Source organism: Strongylocentrotus purpuratus, unplaced genomic scaffold (assembly GCF_000002235.5).
Source record: "Strongylocentrotus purpuratus isolate Spur 01 unplaced genomic scaffold, Spur_5.0 spur5_scaffold_15, whole genome shotgun sequence".
Taxonomy (NCBI): domain Eukaryota; kingdom Metazoa; phylum Echinodermata; class Echinoidea; order Camarodonta; family Strongylocentrotidae; genus Strongylocentrotus; species Strongylocentrotus purpuratus.
The window spans coordinates 5064479-5078114 of record NW_022145600.1 but is presented as its reverse complement, the minus strand read 5'-3'; the positions used below and the strand labels follow the sequence as shown (position 1 = coordinate 5078114).

Genomic DNA, 13636 nt, shown 5'->3' with positions numbered 1-13636 from the left:
TTGATTTTCGTACAAAATTTTGGGGGCTTCTTTTCAAGCTTGCTTGCATGAAAATAACACTCTTTAATTTGTTTTGCATTGAACTCTAGGCAAATTTTGGGGGCTCTTTTATGACTTTTGGGCGCTCTTTTGGGCATTTCAGGGGCTAATTTGCCCCGAGCCCCCGTGTATTTTTTTCACTGCTTTCGTACAATTTGCGGACCATTTACAAAAAAGCTAAGGTTTCCAACAAACCCCGTCAATTAGTATCTTATCAATATTCATTGCACTTTTTTTTCAGGGCTGCTATTTATTTATTTATTTTTCAAAATAACTTTGTTCTCATTCATATTAATTCGCCACCAATTTTCATTGATATTCAATTTGAACTTAATAATCATAACTGTTAATTAATGCAAAAACATTATTGGAAATAAAAGATTTGTGTATTCACAGAAACACATTTGGTCATCCTGGATTGTATTGCTATGAAGGTATCACAAAATATATAACAAATTGAACAAACACTAAAGCTAATGTATGCACAATAACAAACAAGGTACACTAAACATGTATATAATTTGCAACATCAAATATCCATCATATACAGTGCCATAAAAATCCAGATGTGTTGGTATAACTGGCAAGGAAAAAGGGTTTAAAAAAAAAAATTCAAACAAAAACTTGTGCCAATCAAGTTATAGCTGTGCATTACTTACTGTATGTACATCATACTACTGCTCATACTAGATCATGCAATTCTCATGATTCTCTACTCACAAAATGCATGTACTGTACATGTAGCTATACTACATGTAGGTAAACAAAATTTTAAAACGGGAAAACATCAACAAAGAAACAAAAACAAAAATGAAAAGGGTAATTGGAGTGTAAAAGCTATTTAAAAAAAATGAAATAAGAAAAGCTACATTTACATGTATAGTGTGCTGTTCTCATGTTGTATGTTTCTCTCACTTGGGGGGAGGGGTTTAACACAAAATAATACTAAGTACATGACTTCATACCACACAACAATTTCTAAATTACATGTACAGTTAAAAACTAAATTATTCATACCCCTTGTAAATTTTTGTGTTTTTCGTTACGCAAGAATGAAAGGTTGACTGGCCGAGTAAGGGCCTTTGTTAAAGGTATAGACCAGTTCTGGTCATGTGATTGCATTGTGAAAGAAACGGTGTGGAATCGATCAGAAAAGGTTGATCACCTAGCATATACATGTAAGTATTGGTGTGTACTGCAAGGTTCTGAAATCATCAAAATTATAAGAAATTTGGTCCAGTCTTGGTAAAGTTACAAGCACTGTACACAGAAATATATATATGGGATTACGCGATATCTATCCAGTCTGGATAGTTATAATAATTTACCAAATATATCAATTAGTAGGTGGTTTCCCGGCAAAATTTGTATCATCACGTATTTAGTCAAAACATATTCTTTCACATGATTGCTTAATAAGAGCTTCCATTTCATTTTTTGAGAAGGGGGGGGGGGGGCGTTTCCAAAACTGGTTTATACATGTACCTTTAAATAATTTTAGATGTACACTGTAAGCCTTGATACATGTACATCACATTCTCAAGAAAAACACATCAGGGCAAATCAATTTTTCACATACTTTAAAGAGAAGGTTGAGTTCTGGGAAGAGGTGAAAAATAATTTGTGAGCGTTACTCATTCTTATCATGCAAGGGTGGAAGAACGTCAGATAAAAAATGTTCCCTGAAAAACATGGCTCTTCAAATGCCTTCATATTTTAAATGTGGCATGTAACACCATAAAAATTGGGACAGATTTTTATGCCACATGTTCGTGTAGTGCCATATACATCTTTCTGTGTACAGTGCTTGTAACTTTACAGCCAAATTTCTCATCATTTTGATGATTCCAGAACCTTGCAGTACACACCAATACTTATATTCTAATCTAGATGATCAACCTTTTCTGATCGATTCCACACTGTTTATTTTACAATGCAATTGCATGACCGGAACTCAACTTTATCTTTTAAAAAAATTACATAACTTGGTATGGGTATGAATACTTTAGTTGTTAACTGTACATGTACCGGTACACAATTACTCACTGATGTCATTATTGTGGAGCTTGATTGCTTTGCAAACTAACAGAAGAATAGCATGTATTAAATAGAAATGAAAGTAATCATATATGGTATTGGAAATATTGTTCAAAGTAAAAGATCGTCGACTTCTGGTACCAAAGTTGGTATGGGTATAAATACTTTAGTTGTTAGCTGTACATGTACACAATTACTCACTGATGTCATTATTGTGAAGCTTGATTGCTTTGCAAACTAACAGAAGAATAACATGTATTAAACAGAAATGAAATTAATCAAAAATGGTGTTGGAAATATTGTTCAAAGTAAAAGATCGTCGACTTCTGGTACCAAAGTTCCACACATGTAATCGCATAGTAGTCGTGTACCCCAAAATAAATTCAATTTCAATTGCATTTTTTCACTTACAGTGTCTGTTTTTTCCCCTCTTCCTGTTCTATGAAGTCGTTCTTAAAGGAGACCCAGAAAATGATAGTATAATATACTCAGAATAGACCCAGGAAAGAAACATTATTGGAATTTAACCGGTGTTTTTTTATTTTGAAAGAAGGGTAGAAGCTGGATGTCTGTAAACGGTGATGCGCATAGTAATGCATTTTGTTACATGACCTTTATAAAGAAAACGCTATTTAACAGATATGTTTCTACAGAACTGAAAAGGCTAGTATTCCAGGAATAATTGCCTCAAAAGGTATGGGTAATTTTTTATGACCATATGTGGTACAAAATCGGCTCAAACTCTCCCCTGTTGTGCAAGACATACAGGTCTGTGTATGGGGAAACCAGGGGAATGTTAAAAAATTGTCAGTTATTAAAGAATGACCCATACCAGACTGTTATTTCTGTCTAGGGTAAACCCTAACTTACCCTTACACTGTGGTTTATGAGTTTATGAGTTAACCCTAACTAACCCTAACCCTATGGTTTATGAGTGTATGTTTAACCCAACAGTTTATGAGTTTATGAGTTAACCGTAACTAATCCTAACCCTAACCCTATGGATTATGAGTTTATGTTTAACCCAAAGGTTTATGATTTTTTGAGTCAACCATAACTAATCCTAACCCTATGGTTTATGAGTTTATGAGTTAACCGTAACTAATCCTTACCCTAACCCCATGGTTTATGAGTTAGAATTCCCCACTCATAACATGAAGGAGGTTCTTGGTTATCGAGGTAACTTCCAAAGAATAATCAGCAAAAATAAGGCAAAAACTTGCCTCATTCAAAGCTGGATGATCAATGTCAATGAATGACGTCATCATCGTTCATGCGCAGTAACAGTTTAAAATACGGCTGCATGAATTTCAACACAGAGCTCAATTTCAACGAAGAAAATCTGGAAAAAAGACCCTTATGGCCTTAAACGCATCATGCAGTCAATCTGGTACCGTATGTGGAACCGATGTAGGCCTATATTAGCCTAGATTCTAGACCTAGGCACAATTTTCAAAAAAGCCATTGGCATTGGATATGAATCCGCTAAAATTGAGTAGAATCTAGATCTACAGTGTGAGTCAAAAAAAAGTTTGCACCTAGAAAATTGCTAATTATTTAAAAAATCATCTATGAACAGTAAATTATTATACATCTTATGAAAGAGTGTTTTATCCCGAATCATTTAGCACCATTTCGTGTGGTATGCGTTCACGCTTGGATGAACAGAAGGTATTGTTTGCGAGAGTGCAAAAATTGACTTGCGCCAAAGTTGCTTATGTGATGTTTGAATAAATCAATTGGGATTTGGGTATTATGTCGGTCTTTGCCGGTCCAAATAACATCCCTAACAAAATTTATCATGCCACACATATCAAATATCGAATATCAAATATCAACAAACATGTGCGCGTGCTTGTGTTTGTGTGTGACTTTGCTTCTGCAAAAAGCAAATGCAATGCATTTCATTTGATACATTCAATTCATTCTCCCACTCCGCTAATCCCAACATAATACGTACTGGAGGCATCACTTTGGCGCAAGTCGATTTTTACACTCTCGCAAACAATGCCTCCTATTCATCCCAGCGTGATCACATACCACACAAAATTGATACCAAATGATTTGGGATAAAACACACTTTCATAAAATGTATAATAATTTACTGTTCATAGATGATTTTTTAAATAATTAGCAATTTTCTAGGTGTAAACTTTTTTTTGACTCACACAGTAGATCTAAACCTAGACTAGAGGGTCTATTTGGGGAAAAGTTTTGTGGCCATAAATCATAAATGGCCAAGTACATTGTACGACTAGACCTATACTCTACAAAGAGAACTGTACTATGGAAGAAGAAGAAGAAGAGACGCTATGCTATGGTCGGCTTCTGTCTCTAAAGAGAGGAGCTGACCCTAGATCTACCCACACATACATTGTAGGAGCATCACTATCCTGGCTGTGTAGTAAATGGCTTTTGATTCTCAACATTTCAAACACCACTGTACAAAACTCAACTGATTTCACTCAAAATAGGTACTTTAGTGACAATTGATGACACCTAAATAGCAGTAAAATTCATTTTTTTAAACTTTCTGATGTTAGAAAGAATAATTTAAAAATTCAAATTGTAAGTCTAGAGACTAGACCTAGTGTCAAAATTTGCTTACAGCTGCATCGACATGATTGTGTACAGTCTATGCAATATTGCGTGGTGTGTATCTGTGTGTGGGAGGTCTAATAATACCTGCCTCACAGCAAGCATGCAGTGCTAGAGGTCAATACGCATTAGCATTGACTCTCTATGCTTTGCTGGAGTGGATCTATCCAAATAAAATTAAGACTAGGCCTAGATCATGTAGATCTAGACTCTAGATAGGGTCTAGACAGAAATAACCGTCTGATATGGGTCATTTCTTTTAATAAAACTGACATTTGTTGACATTCCCCATATACAGACGGTACTACAGAGGTCTCGTACCGTGGGGGTAATCTAGAGCCACAGCGGAACATCTTTTTGTTCCCGACATTTTACCCCCGATTTTCTTTATTCAGATCTAATTTTCTGATTTCTAAATCAGATGTAAATTAGGTTGGTATGTCATTTGTCCTAATTACAGTTATCAAAATTTGATAACTTAATATTAATAATTTACGGACGGACTTATTAATATATGAATTATCCAATTTGTATCTCAGAACCGCGAAGCAGTACGTTCATGCATTCAAACTATGACCCGGCGGCCGATATATTTCCGGGTCAACCTACCAAAACATAGCCAATGGCCAATCAGAGCACTCGTTTCGTGGGAGTTCGTTGGTCAAGCCGGGGTGACTCGTACGTAGCTACGGTAGCTATTGGACGTTCGAAAAGAAAAAATGAATATTCATCAACTAAAACCAAGACGGATAATGTTGACGACGAGACTTTCTCGGATTAATCATTAATTTAGGATCTAAATGAGCAAGCTATCGTAAGTCAAATAAGCTATATATACGTTATTTTTAATTAGACTCTAATTATTGTAATATTGCAGCATGTATGAGGATGTAAAGAGTGAAAAGCTCGTTGCATATCTCATTCATCGCCGTTCTGCCGAACCGAACCATTGGTTCCGTACAGTCCCGATAGGACAAACTTCAGTCTCTATAATCGGAGGTCTAGTGGAGCCAGACGTAGTCTCAGTGGAACAACCGACGATTAGAGAGACTGAAGCTTTTGATCTAGATAGGGTCTAGATCTAGATCCAGTACTCGCTAACGAACGAAAGTCGAAAGAGACAGAAATTTTCGGTCTAGATCTAGAATCTAGTAGTAATAAAATCATTATTGTCAAATAAAAATAAATAACAGACATGGTAAAATATCAAAAAATAACGGCGCTAGTGTAGTTCCGTATCCATTTTTTTTAGCAGTTTAATATCCATTCTTAGCAAAGGAATTTTAGCCCAATTGTTTACTAATTTTAATCATAATCATACATGTATATTGCATTTTCCACCTGAATTTGGATCACATCCGACATCGGGAAACCTTCGTTTAGGGCTTCGATGTCGACGTCGTCGCTCAGTACCGTCTCTACGCTGTAGTCCTGCACCTCAAACTGAAGTTATCAGTCCAAAATTATGCAGACTTCTCGTATGCGCGATACCATAAACCATACGAGAAGTCTGCATAATTGTGGACTGATAGCTTCAGTTTGAGGTGCAGGACTACAGCGTAGAGACGGTACTGAGCGACGACGTCGACATCGAAGCCCTAAACGGAGGTTTCCCGATGTTGGATGTGATCCAAATTCAGGTGGAAAATGCACTAGTGCCTAGACTCTAGGACTAGGCCTAGAGTAAAGGAGGGGGTAAACGACCAGCTTCAGTTTTCGGCCGATACGTTGGATGCATGGTAAAATCCCTTTAAAGGACAAGTCCACTCGGCTAAAAAGGTTTAATGATTAGATAGACAAAAATCTAAAAAGCCCAAATATAACTTGGTCTTGGAAAACGGAGCTCGGACTTATTTTTAATTAATTGTTTTAATGAGCAAAGAACAAGTTAGTGATCGAGCCGGTTCTCCCCCACAATGCATCGCGCGACAGTTTTTGTGACGTAGGGTCCTCACAACACAGAGCTAGAGCTAGCTAGAGACGATGCCCATTCGCGAACCAGTCAGACCGCAGCGCTCGCCAAATCGTATGCACGTTTTTGCTCCTCATGAATACGTAATAAGCAAAAACATGGCACAGTTCTCATCTTTCTGCTATGCTCAGGATTCATTTAATGACATTGAATTCGTCATGAATATTGAGCCAGAACTATAAACATTATAATGTACTATTCAATAAATAGTGAGTGAAGTTTGAAAATGTGAAAAAAAACACCAAATAAAACTTGCAAAAAAAAATATTTGAAGAGTCGGATATACATGTTAAATAACCATTTTTATTGGGGGTGCGTCTCGCTGAATTTTGGCTTACCACATAATGTAGATATTTTCCTAACATAATATTATACTTCCTGTCAATGTTTGTCTCAATACCAGTCAGGAACTAGCAAAGTAGTAGCTGATGCATAATAGACTTCGGCGGAAAATACGACATGGCCGATCGACGAGCGTTTCGCATCGAGATCAACCGGGGGATACCACGTTATATATAACTCTGCGTCGATTCGCGGTCCAACCAGTCTGCGCGCTATACGTGAACACGCACGGAAGATAGACGGAGATTAAGGATATTCATGAATTACTCTCGTGTGCGTAACCCCCGGTCGTAGAGGCTTTGCATTGCCCCACATACTTATTATTGTGTACGATATTCATGCGCTACAATATAGAAGTGAACGGAAAGTACAAAGTTGGACACAGATACGCACACAAGTACAATCAAGTACAATATAGAATACCAGCTCTAGGGACAGAAGAGGGGATTTAAGTGTCTATATAGGCTATTTTTGGCCAGGCTTTGATATCATTTTAACAAAGAAGACACATTATTTGTATGAAATGTATGTTTGTGTAAATACAAACTTTTTTTTTTGGGGGGGGGGGGGGCAATGTGGTTTAAAATTGAAAATATGATTGTTCCCATCCCTGCTAATAATTTCATGGTTGTAAAAGTTCTGAAATGTGTTTTTATATTTGTAAACCATGAGCTAATGAGAAGAGCCTTAAACAGGAATTTCTTTTGGTAATTCCCAGACATTTGAGGATGGTAATATTTTATTTCATAGTTCTTTTGTCAATTGTGTTACTCCAGTTCATGTGTATTCCTGGAAATAAAATATTACAAAATTCTTTCCCTTATTCTTTTTTCTGTTTGATTTTGTTTTAAAGTGACCCGCGGAATATATATATCTGAAAATTTATTTTCAGGGTTTGTTTGACCCTCGGATAGAAATATTAGTGTGCGGTGGGCTGAAGGGCTCAAATATAACTTGAAGAATTCTAATTTTCATCTTCAACATCATCACAATCGTCATCGCCATCACAATCATTATCATCATCACCATAGCCATCATCGCCGTCACCACCTACATCATCATCACCACCATAAGCATTACAATCACAACCATCATCGTCATCATAATCACCGTCATCATCATCGCCATTATCATAACCATGATCATTATCGCCATAATAATCACCGTCATCATTGCCATCACGAATCACGATCATCACCACCACCGACATCACCATTAATTGCCATCATCACCACCAACCGTTAACGACCAGCATTGCCATCATAATCACCCTCATCATCACCACCATCAGCATTGCCATCAAGATCATCTTCGCCATCATCACTATAATCATCGTCATCATGATCGCCATTACCACTGACATCATCACGGTTGCCATCATCATAATCACTGTCATCATTATCATCATCACCATAGCCATCATGATCAATCACCTTCACCACTGACATCATCACCATCATCTCCACCGTCTCCATCACCACCATCACAATCACCATCACCAACGTATCAAAATATGTCAATGCTTGACTATTTATATTATGTTTACCCTGTGTAGGTACTATTTCTGGATGAAATACAAATCTGCAAAAAATATCTTTAAAAAAAAAAATAGTTTTTCTTTTGTGGGGGGGCTATTATTTAACAGGTCTGTGTAATTTACATTCTTTAATCAAAATTCATGCTAACTAACCCAGAAGAAAACCAGGGGGGTGTTTCATAAAGCTGTTCGTAAGTTACGCACGATTTTACGCACGACTGGAACATGTTCTTGGGTGCTAATCAGATTCTCAATCATTTACATGTAGCACAAGAACATATCACCAGTCGTGCGTAAAGTCGTGCGTAACTTACGAACAGCTTTATGAAACACCCCCCAGCTCTGGTTTCTTCTGAATAGCCTAGTAAACAGACAACGGTTAAACAAAAAATGTATTATTTAACACTACTTCTAATAATAAATGCGATAGGACTAGGAATAAAATTTGCATTTTCTAATATTTATATTTTATTTATGAACTGACTTTGACATTTATATTGAGACCATCACACGCATAAAATGTGTCGCTGAGAATAAAAGTATTATTAGAGTTCAATATTGTTAAATTGTATAAAGGTGACAGTTCTTCTTTCTTCTTCCTCGGTAAATGCTACTTCATACAACGAAGATTGATGTCTGTCAATGTCCCGCAAGCTTCGATGGTTGAGTGCGTCTGTCAGAAAAACAACAACAAATGATTGTTGTTCAGTCAGTTTTCTATTAATATAATAAATGCTTTGTTTGTGTGAAGCTCTGGAATCCCACCTTGGAACTTTGGGAGTATCAGAGATTTTTGTTTTATTGAAAGGATTTAGCTGAACAAAATCCTTCTCGTCCTTCTCCCAAACTCCCCGTTCAAGATTGTTTGTTGCAACGTGAAGCATAACTGCTGATGAGTCTTCAAATTAATAACCATTAAAACGAACAAAGGCCTGGAGTCCACTCAGTCCAGCAAATGTTGATCCAGGAATGCAATGGAGACTGATGTGTGATGTCTGTCAAAGTCCTGCAAGCTTCGATGGTCAAGTGCGTCTGTCAGAAAAACAACAACAAATGATAAGAAGAATAAAATGGCTTAGTTCAATGTATGGGGATTTGAAAAGAACTTATCAAAGTAGCTAGCCATTTATGGTAGCCAAAACTGGCTTGCTTTCAAATTTATTTTTTAAATGAAAACAAGTTACAGGTGTCAGATTCATGAAGTTTTCCCTTCATTTTTCAAGATGTGCACAAGTTCTAAAATGTAAGTGTTTAACTTCGGCTTTTTGTTTTAATTCTGCTCTGTTCATAATCATAATATATACAACTCGCACAAGGAATTGTTGCTTATTTCTGTGGCTGGCTGTAAGGTTTGAGTTGACCAGAAGGCAGAACCAAAGTTTGAGAATACCAAAATAATAAAATTAATTATCCTGTAATTTGTCATTCTAATATCCAGCTCAGCTCAGAGCTAAGGATTCCAGTTCTTTACAATTCGACCACAGTTATCAAACCCCTTCATTACTTGTCTTAACATGTTTAAACCCTGGTAAATATACATTTAAAACATATCATTTGTTCTAGATTTATAATAAATAGCAATGACTAATGAGCAGTCAATGTCAGCAGTCGATTTATTTACATTGCTGTCGATTTGCGACAAAAACTAAAAAGCTGACACAAATATATACACTTGGGACTACTGTATGCACCACACAATGGAACAGCGACACACAAGAAACCCCGCCATTCCTGACTAAAAGGCCGTAGCCATAGCAATTTCCCGCGGTTTCGAATCATTTTCCGTCTACTTCCGGTAGATTTCCAAAATATAGCCCAATAATTTGGGCAAAATGTCTATGAAGTACATTATTATTTTTAAATATAGATTCTGAAAGACATTATTTGTGTTTAATGTTTTTCAAAAAAGTTCATCCCTAACTAGTACTGAACAACAGTACATAAACTTGTGCATTTAGGGATTAGCTTCTTTGAAGAACACTGAACACAAATATTGTTGATTCTTGTGTCATGTTCATAGTGATTAGTGAATGTGATATTATGTGAAATGGAATCATTTAAACTGGAGGTTAAATAATTAATAATGCATGCAAATACAATAAACACTCGTCGCCAAAAATAGATGACTAATTGACTTAAAGCTTGTCTTCCAAAGATCAGACATACATCCAAACCAAATATTTTCATCATCTTTGTCATCATTAACACGATCCTTATTTATTACTAATAATATCATTAATGTTTCAGGTTATTATTACATCTACAGTATTCCACAGAAGTAAGTACACCCTCACAAATAATTTGCGCTTTAGTTTGGAAAACATCTACAATGTATCTCAGGAAAGCTAGTATTTTGTCATCTGTCATCTCTTTTGTCATATTTACCACAGCGCTACTAAGGTCAACCTATAATTTAGACGAGTGTAAATGATCATTTCTGGCGCATTGTTTGTACCGGTAGGTTGTATTGACTAGCAGCAACATGCACATGGCACGGCCGCACGCATAGACCTACGACGCTGTAGATCTACGCCTGAGCGGCCCGGGCACGCAGGCATCGCGTACGATACGGTTACTGAATGAAGCCAAGATCTACGTTTGTGGATGTACTTTTTAATTGTTTACTTCATCATATTTTTGTAAGAACATTACCTTTTGACGCTCAGACTCTTCCCGACGTCGTGTTGTTGATTTCCTCTTGGATGGTGGTTGAGGACGGTGGAAGAAGATGGTAGGAATGGCATCGGGTTTTAGTAGTAGTTTCATTCGGGCCTCGTACTTCATCACCTTCGCCCGAATTCCTGAAAACAATCAGCCTCGAAGTGGTCCTCGCAAACGACTCTATTTTTGCTAAATTGATATGTCCGTATATTAAACTTGTTCGTCCCAATATTGTTCAACCACTGAGAACATCTCTCCCTGTCTTTCAATGGGTTTGGGATGCTAAAGAAACTTTTTTTACTCCCATACCCTGGCCGATTGGAACACCCGTACGCCTGGCACAGCGGCATCTTGACTAGTCAGAATGTAAGACATGCGCTTAGTTGTGAGGACCATACGTCACATCACGTGATCAACAATCTGACATCGGTGCGGCAAATTTAAATGTTTTGCTAGAAATAACCGAAATAGAAATCGCTCTTAAAAATCAACCGATTGAAGTACAGCAGTGATATTTGGCAGTTTTAACCTTTGATTTATTTACAACATGCTATGATTTTTGAAAATTCGAGTGGACTTGTCCTTTAAAATACATCGCATAATAGCATATCACATATCCCACACATACCATACCATGCCAGAGTCACTGAAGAACCACATTTGCAATGGAAAATTTATCCTAAAATATCACATTTTAGCGATGTAATCGGCGGTCCCGCTACCCAAATCTGAAAAATCAAGTATATTACGCGTGTATGTAAGAAATATGGGTACCATAAAATGAGCTTTATTTCAAGTATTTTCCAGATTTAGAGCCCGATTTTGTGTTGGTCGCAAGCTCAAAAGTATCTCATCGCATGTATTAAATCAATGCAGCCGGACCCCGCAACGCACGCACGATATGTCTGTCTAATTCAGATTCCAACTTCCGATCACCGCAGTGCTAGTCTTCGACCAGACGAGCACCGGGAAGCTCCGGCGTGGGATACCTGCTCCGCCCGCTTGTGCTATAGATCAGCGCGGAAACGCACGGCGCGCGCGCTTCCTATTGACTTTGTACATGCGGTCGTAAACTGAATCGCTAGGTCGATAAGTGGCTCCAAAACAGTGAAAATTGAAATGAATATTGTCATGGCAATTCGTGATTTTTTTTCTGGGATTCTTTTTTTGTTTAAATAGAATCTAGGTCTAGATCTAGATCTAGACTTTCTACTAGCCGACTAGTCTAATAATAATATTTGCTTCATGATTTGAACAAGAAATGATAATAAATAGGAAGTAAAGAGTCCAAAAAATAGGACGAAAAACCCTCTACTCTAGGCCCTATCTAGTCTCTAGATCTAGTAACGTTAGATCTATGATCTATGATCTATGATTATCAGGGATTAAAATAATCAGGGATTATGATTATCATAATCAGGATTAAAATAATCAGGGATTATGATTATCAGGGATTATTATCAGGGATCTATGATCTATGATCTATGATTATCAGGGATTAAAATTAGTAAAAAATTGGGCTAAAATTCGTTTGCTAAGAATGGATATTAAACTGCTAAAAAAAATGGATACGGAACTACACTAGCGCCAAAAACTTTGAAATTTAATCTAAGAGTAGATTCTAGGTCTAAAAGTTAGACCTAGATGAGACAAACCTCAAATATTTTCAGCAGAGTCCTGATGTAGAGTCTCCTGATGCCAAAGGACACGCCGAAGCAAGCGGGGACAATAATGACAGCCAGCATGAACAAGAAAGGCGATACTATGAAGCCAAGAAGGAGAAAGATAAATTGCTCCGAAACAGCCATTTTGCAATCGGATGATGATTATAGATGAACAAAATTAATACAGTTATCAGACTGATCAATATTTGACGGTTAAAATCACATGATTTCGAACAAATTTGAAGGTCAGGGTGATATTGTTCGCGATGACACGATCACCACAGCACCATCGCCTCTCATTGATTAAAGGAGGAGGTTAATTACCAAAAATGCGGAGAACAGTGTCTCCAAATCGTACAATCGAAACGGAAAAGAAAAATTTGCACGTCGAAACTTTGCGCAATATAATTATGGCCAAAATGCGATATGCCAGTTTGAGCCCAGAGTTCAATCTGAAACAATAAGACCCCGACAAAAAGTTTCGGCATATGGCCTATATGAGAGTTAAGAGTATAATCTCAGCTTTAAATTGGTGTAGACCATTATTTACTTCACGTGTCAAACGATAGTTTTAACAGCCTTCAAAGTCGAAAACGCATTTTGGCCATTATTTTCTATATTGCGCGGATAAGCCTTAATTAATTCAGATATGCCAGTTTGAGCCCTATACTTAGTGGCGTAATGAACAAAAACGTTTGGGGCCGGGGGGGGGGGGGGGCTGACAAAATATCCGCATCACCCCACTCTTAGGCTACATGCAGACCCAGTGAACGTTTTTCAAAGTGG

At 37.1% G+C, this 13636-nt stretch overlaps 1 protein-coding gene and 1 long non-coding RNA gene across 2 annotated transcripts in view; both read right to left on the bottom strand.

Moving 5' to 3' along the window:
• The window catches only part of LOC585343 (glycerol-3-phosphate acyltransferase 4), a 39882-nt gene extending 26713 nt beyond the window's left edge, over positions 1–13169 (bottom strand). Inside the window, exon 1 of the mRNA XM_030985427.1 lies at positions 12842–13169. Within this exon, the coding sequence (XP_030841287.1) occupies positions 12842–12994 (153 nt within the window). The 5' untranslated portion in view covers positions 12995–13169. The remainder of the gene's footprint in view (positions 1–12841) is intronic.
• LOC115923995 lies at positions 8970–11787 on the bottom strand. The gene is made up of 2 exons (XR_004064108.1): positions 11178–11787; positions 8970–9557 (listed from the first exon to the last, which is right to left on the bottom strand). It is a non-coding gene; the product is annotated as an uncharacterized LOC115923995 (long non-coding RNA).
• Positions 13170–13636: the final 467 nt, after the last annotated feature.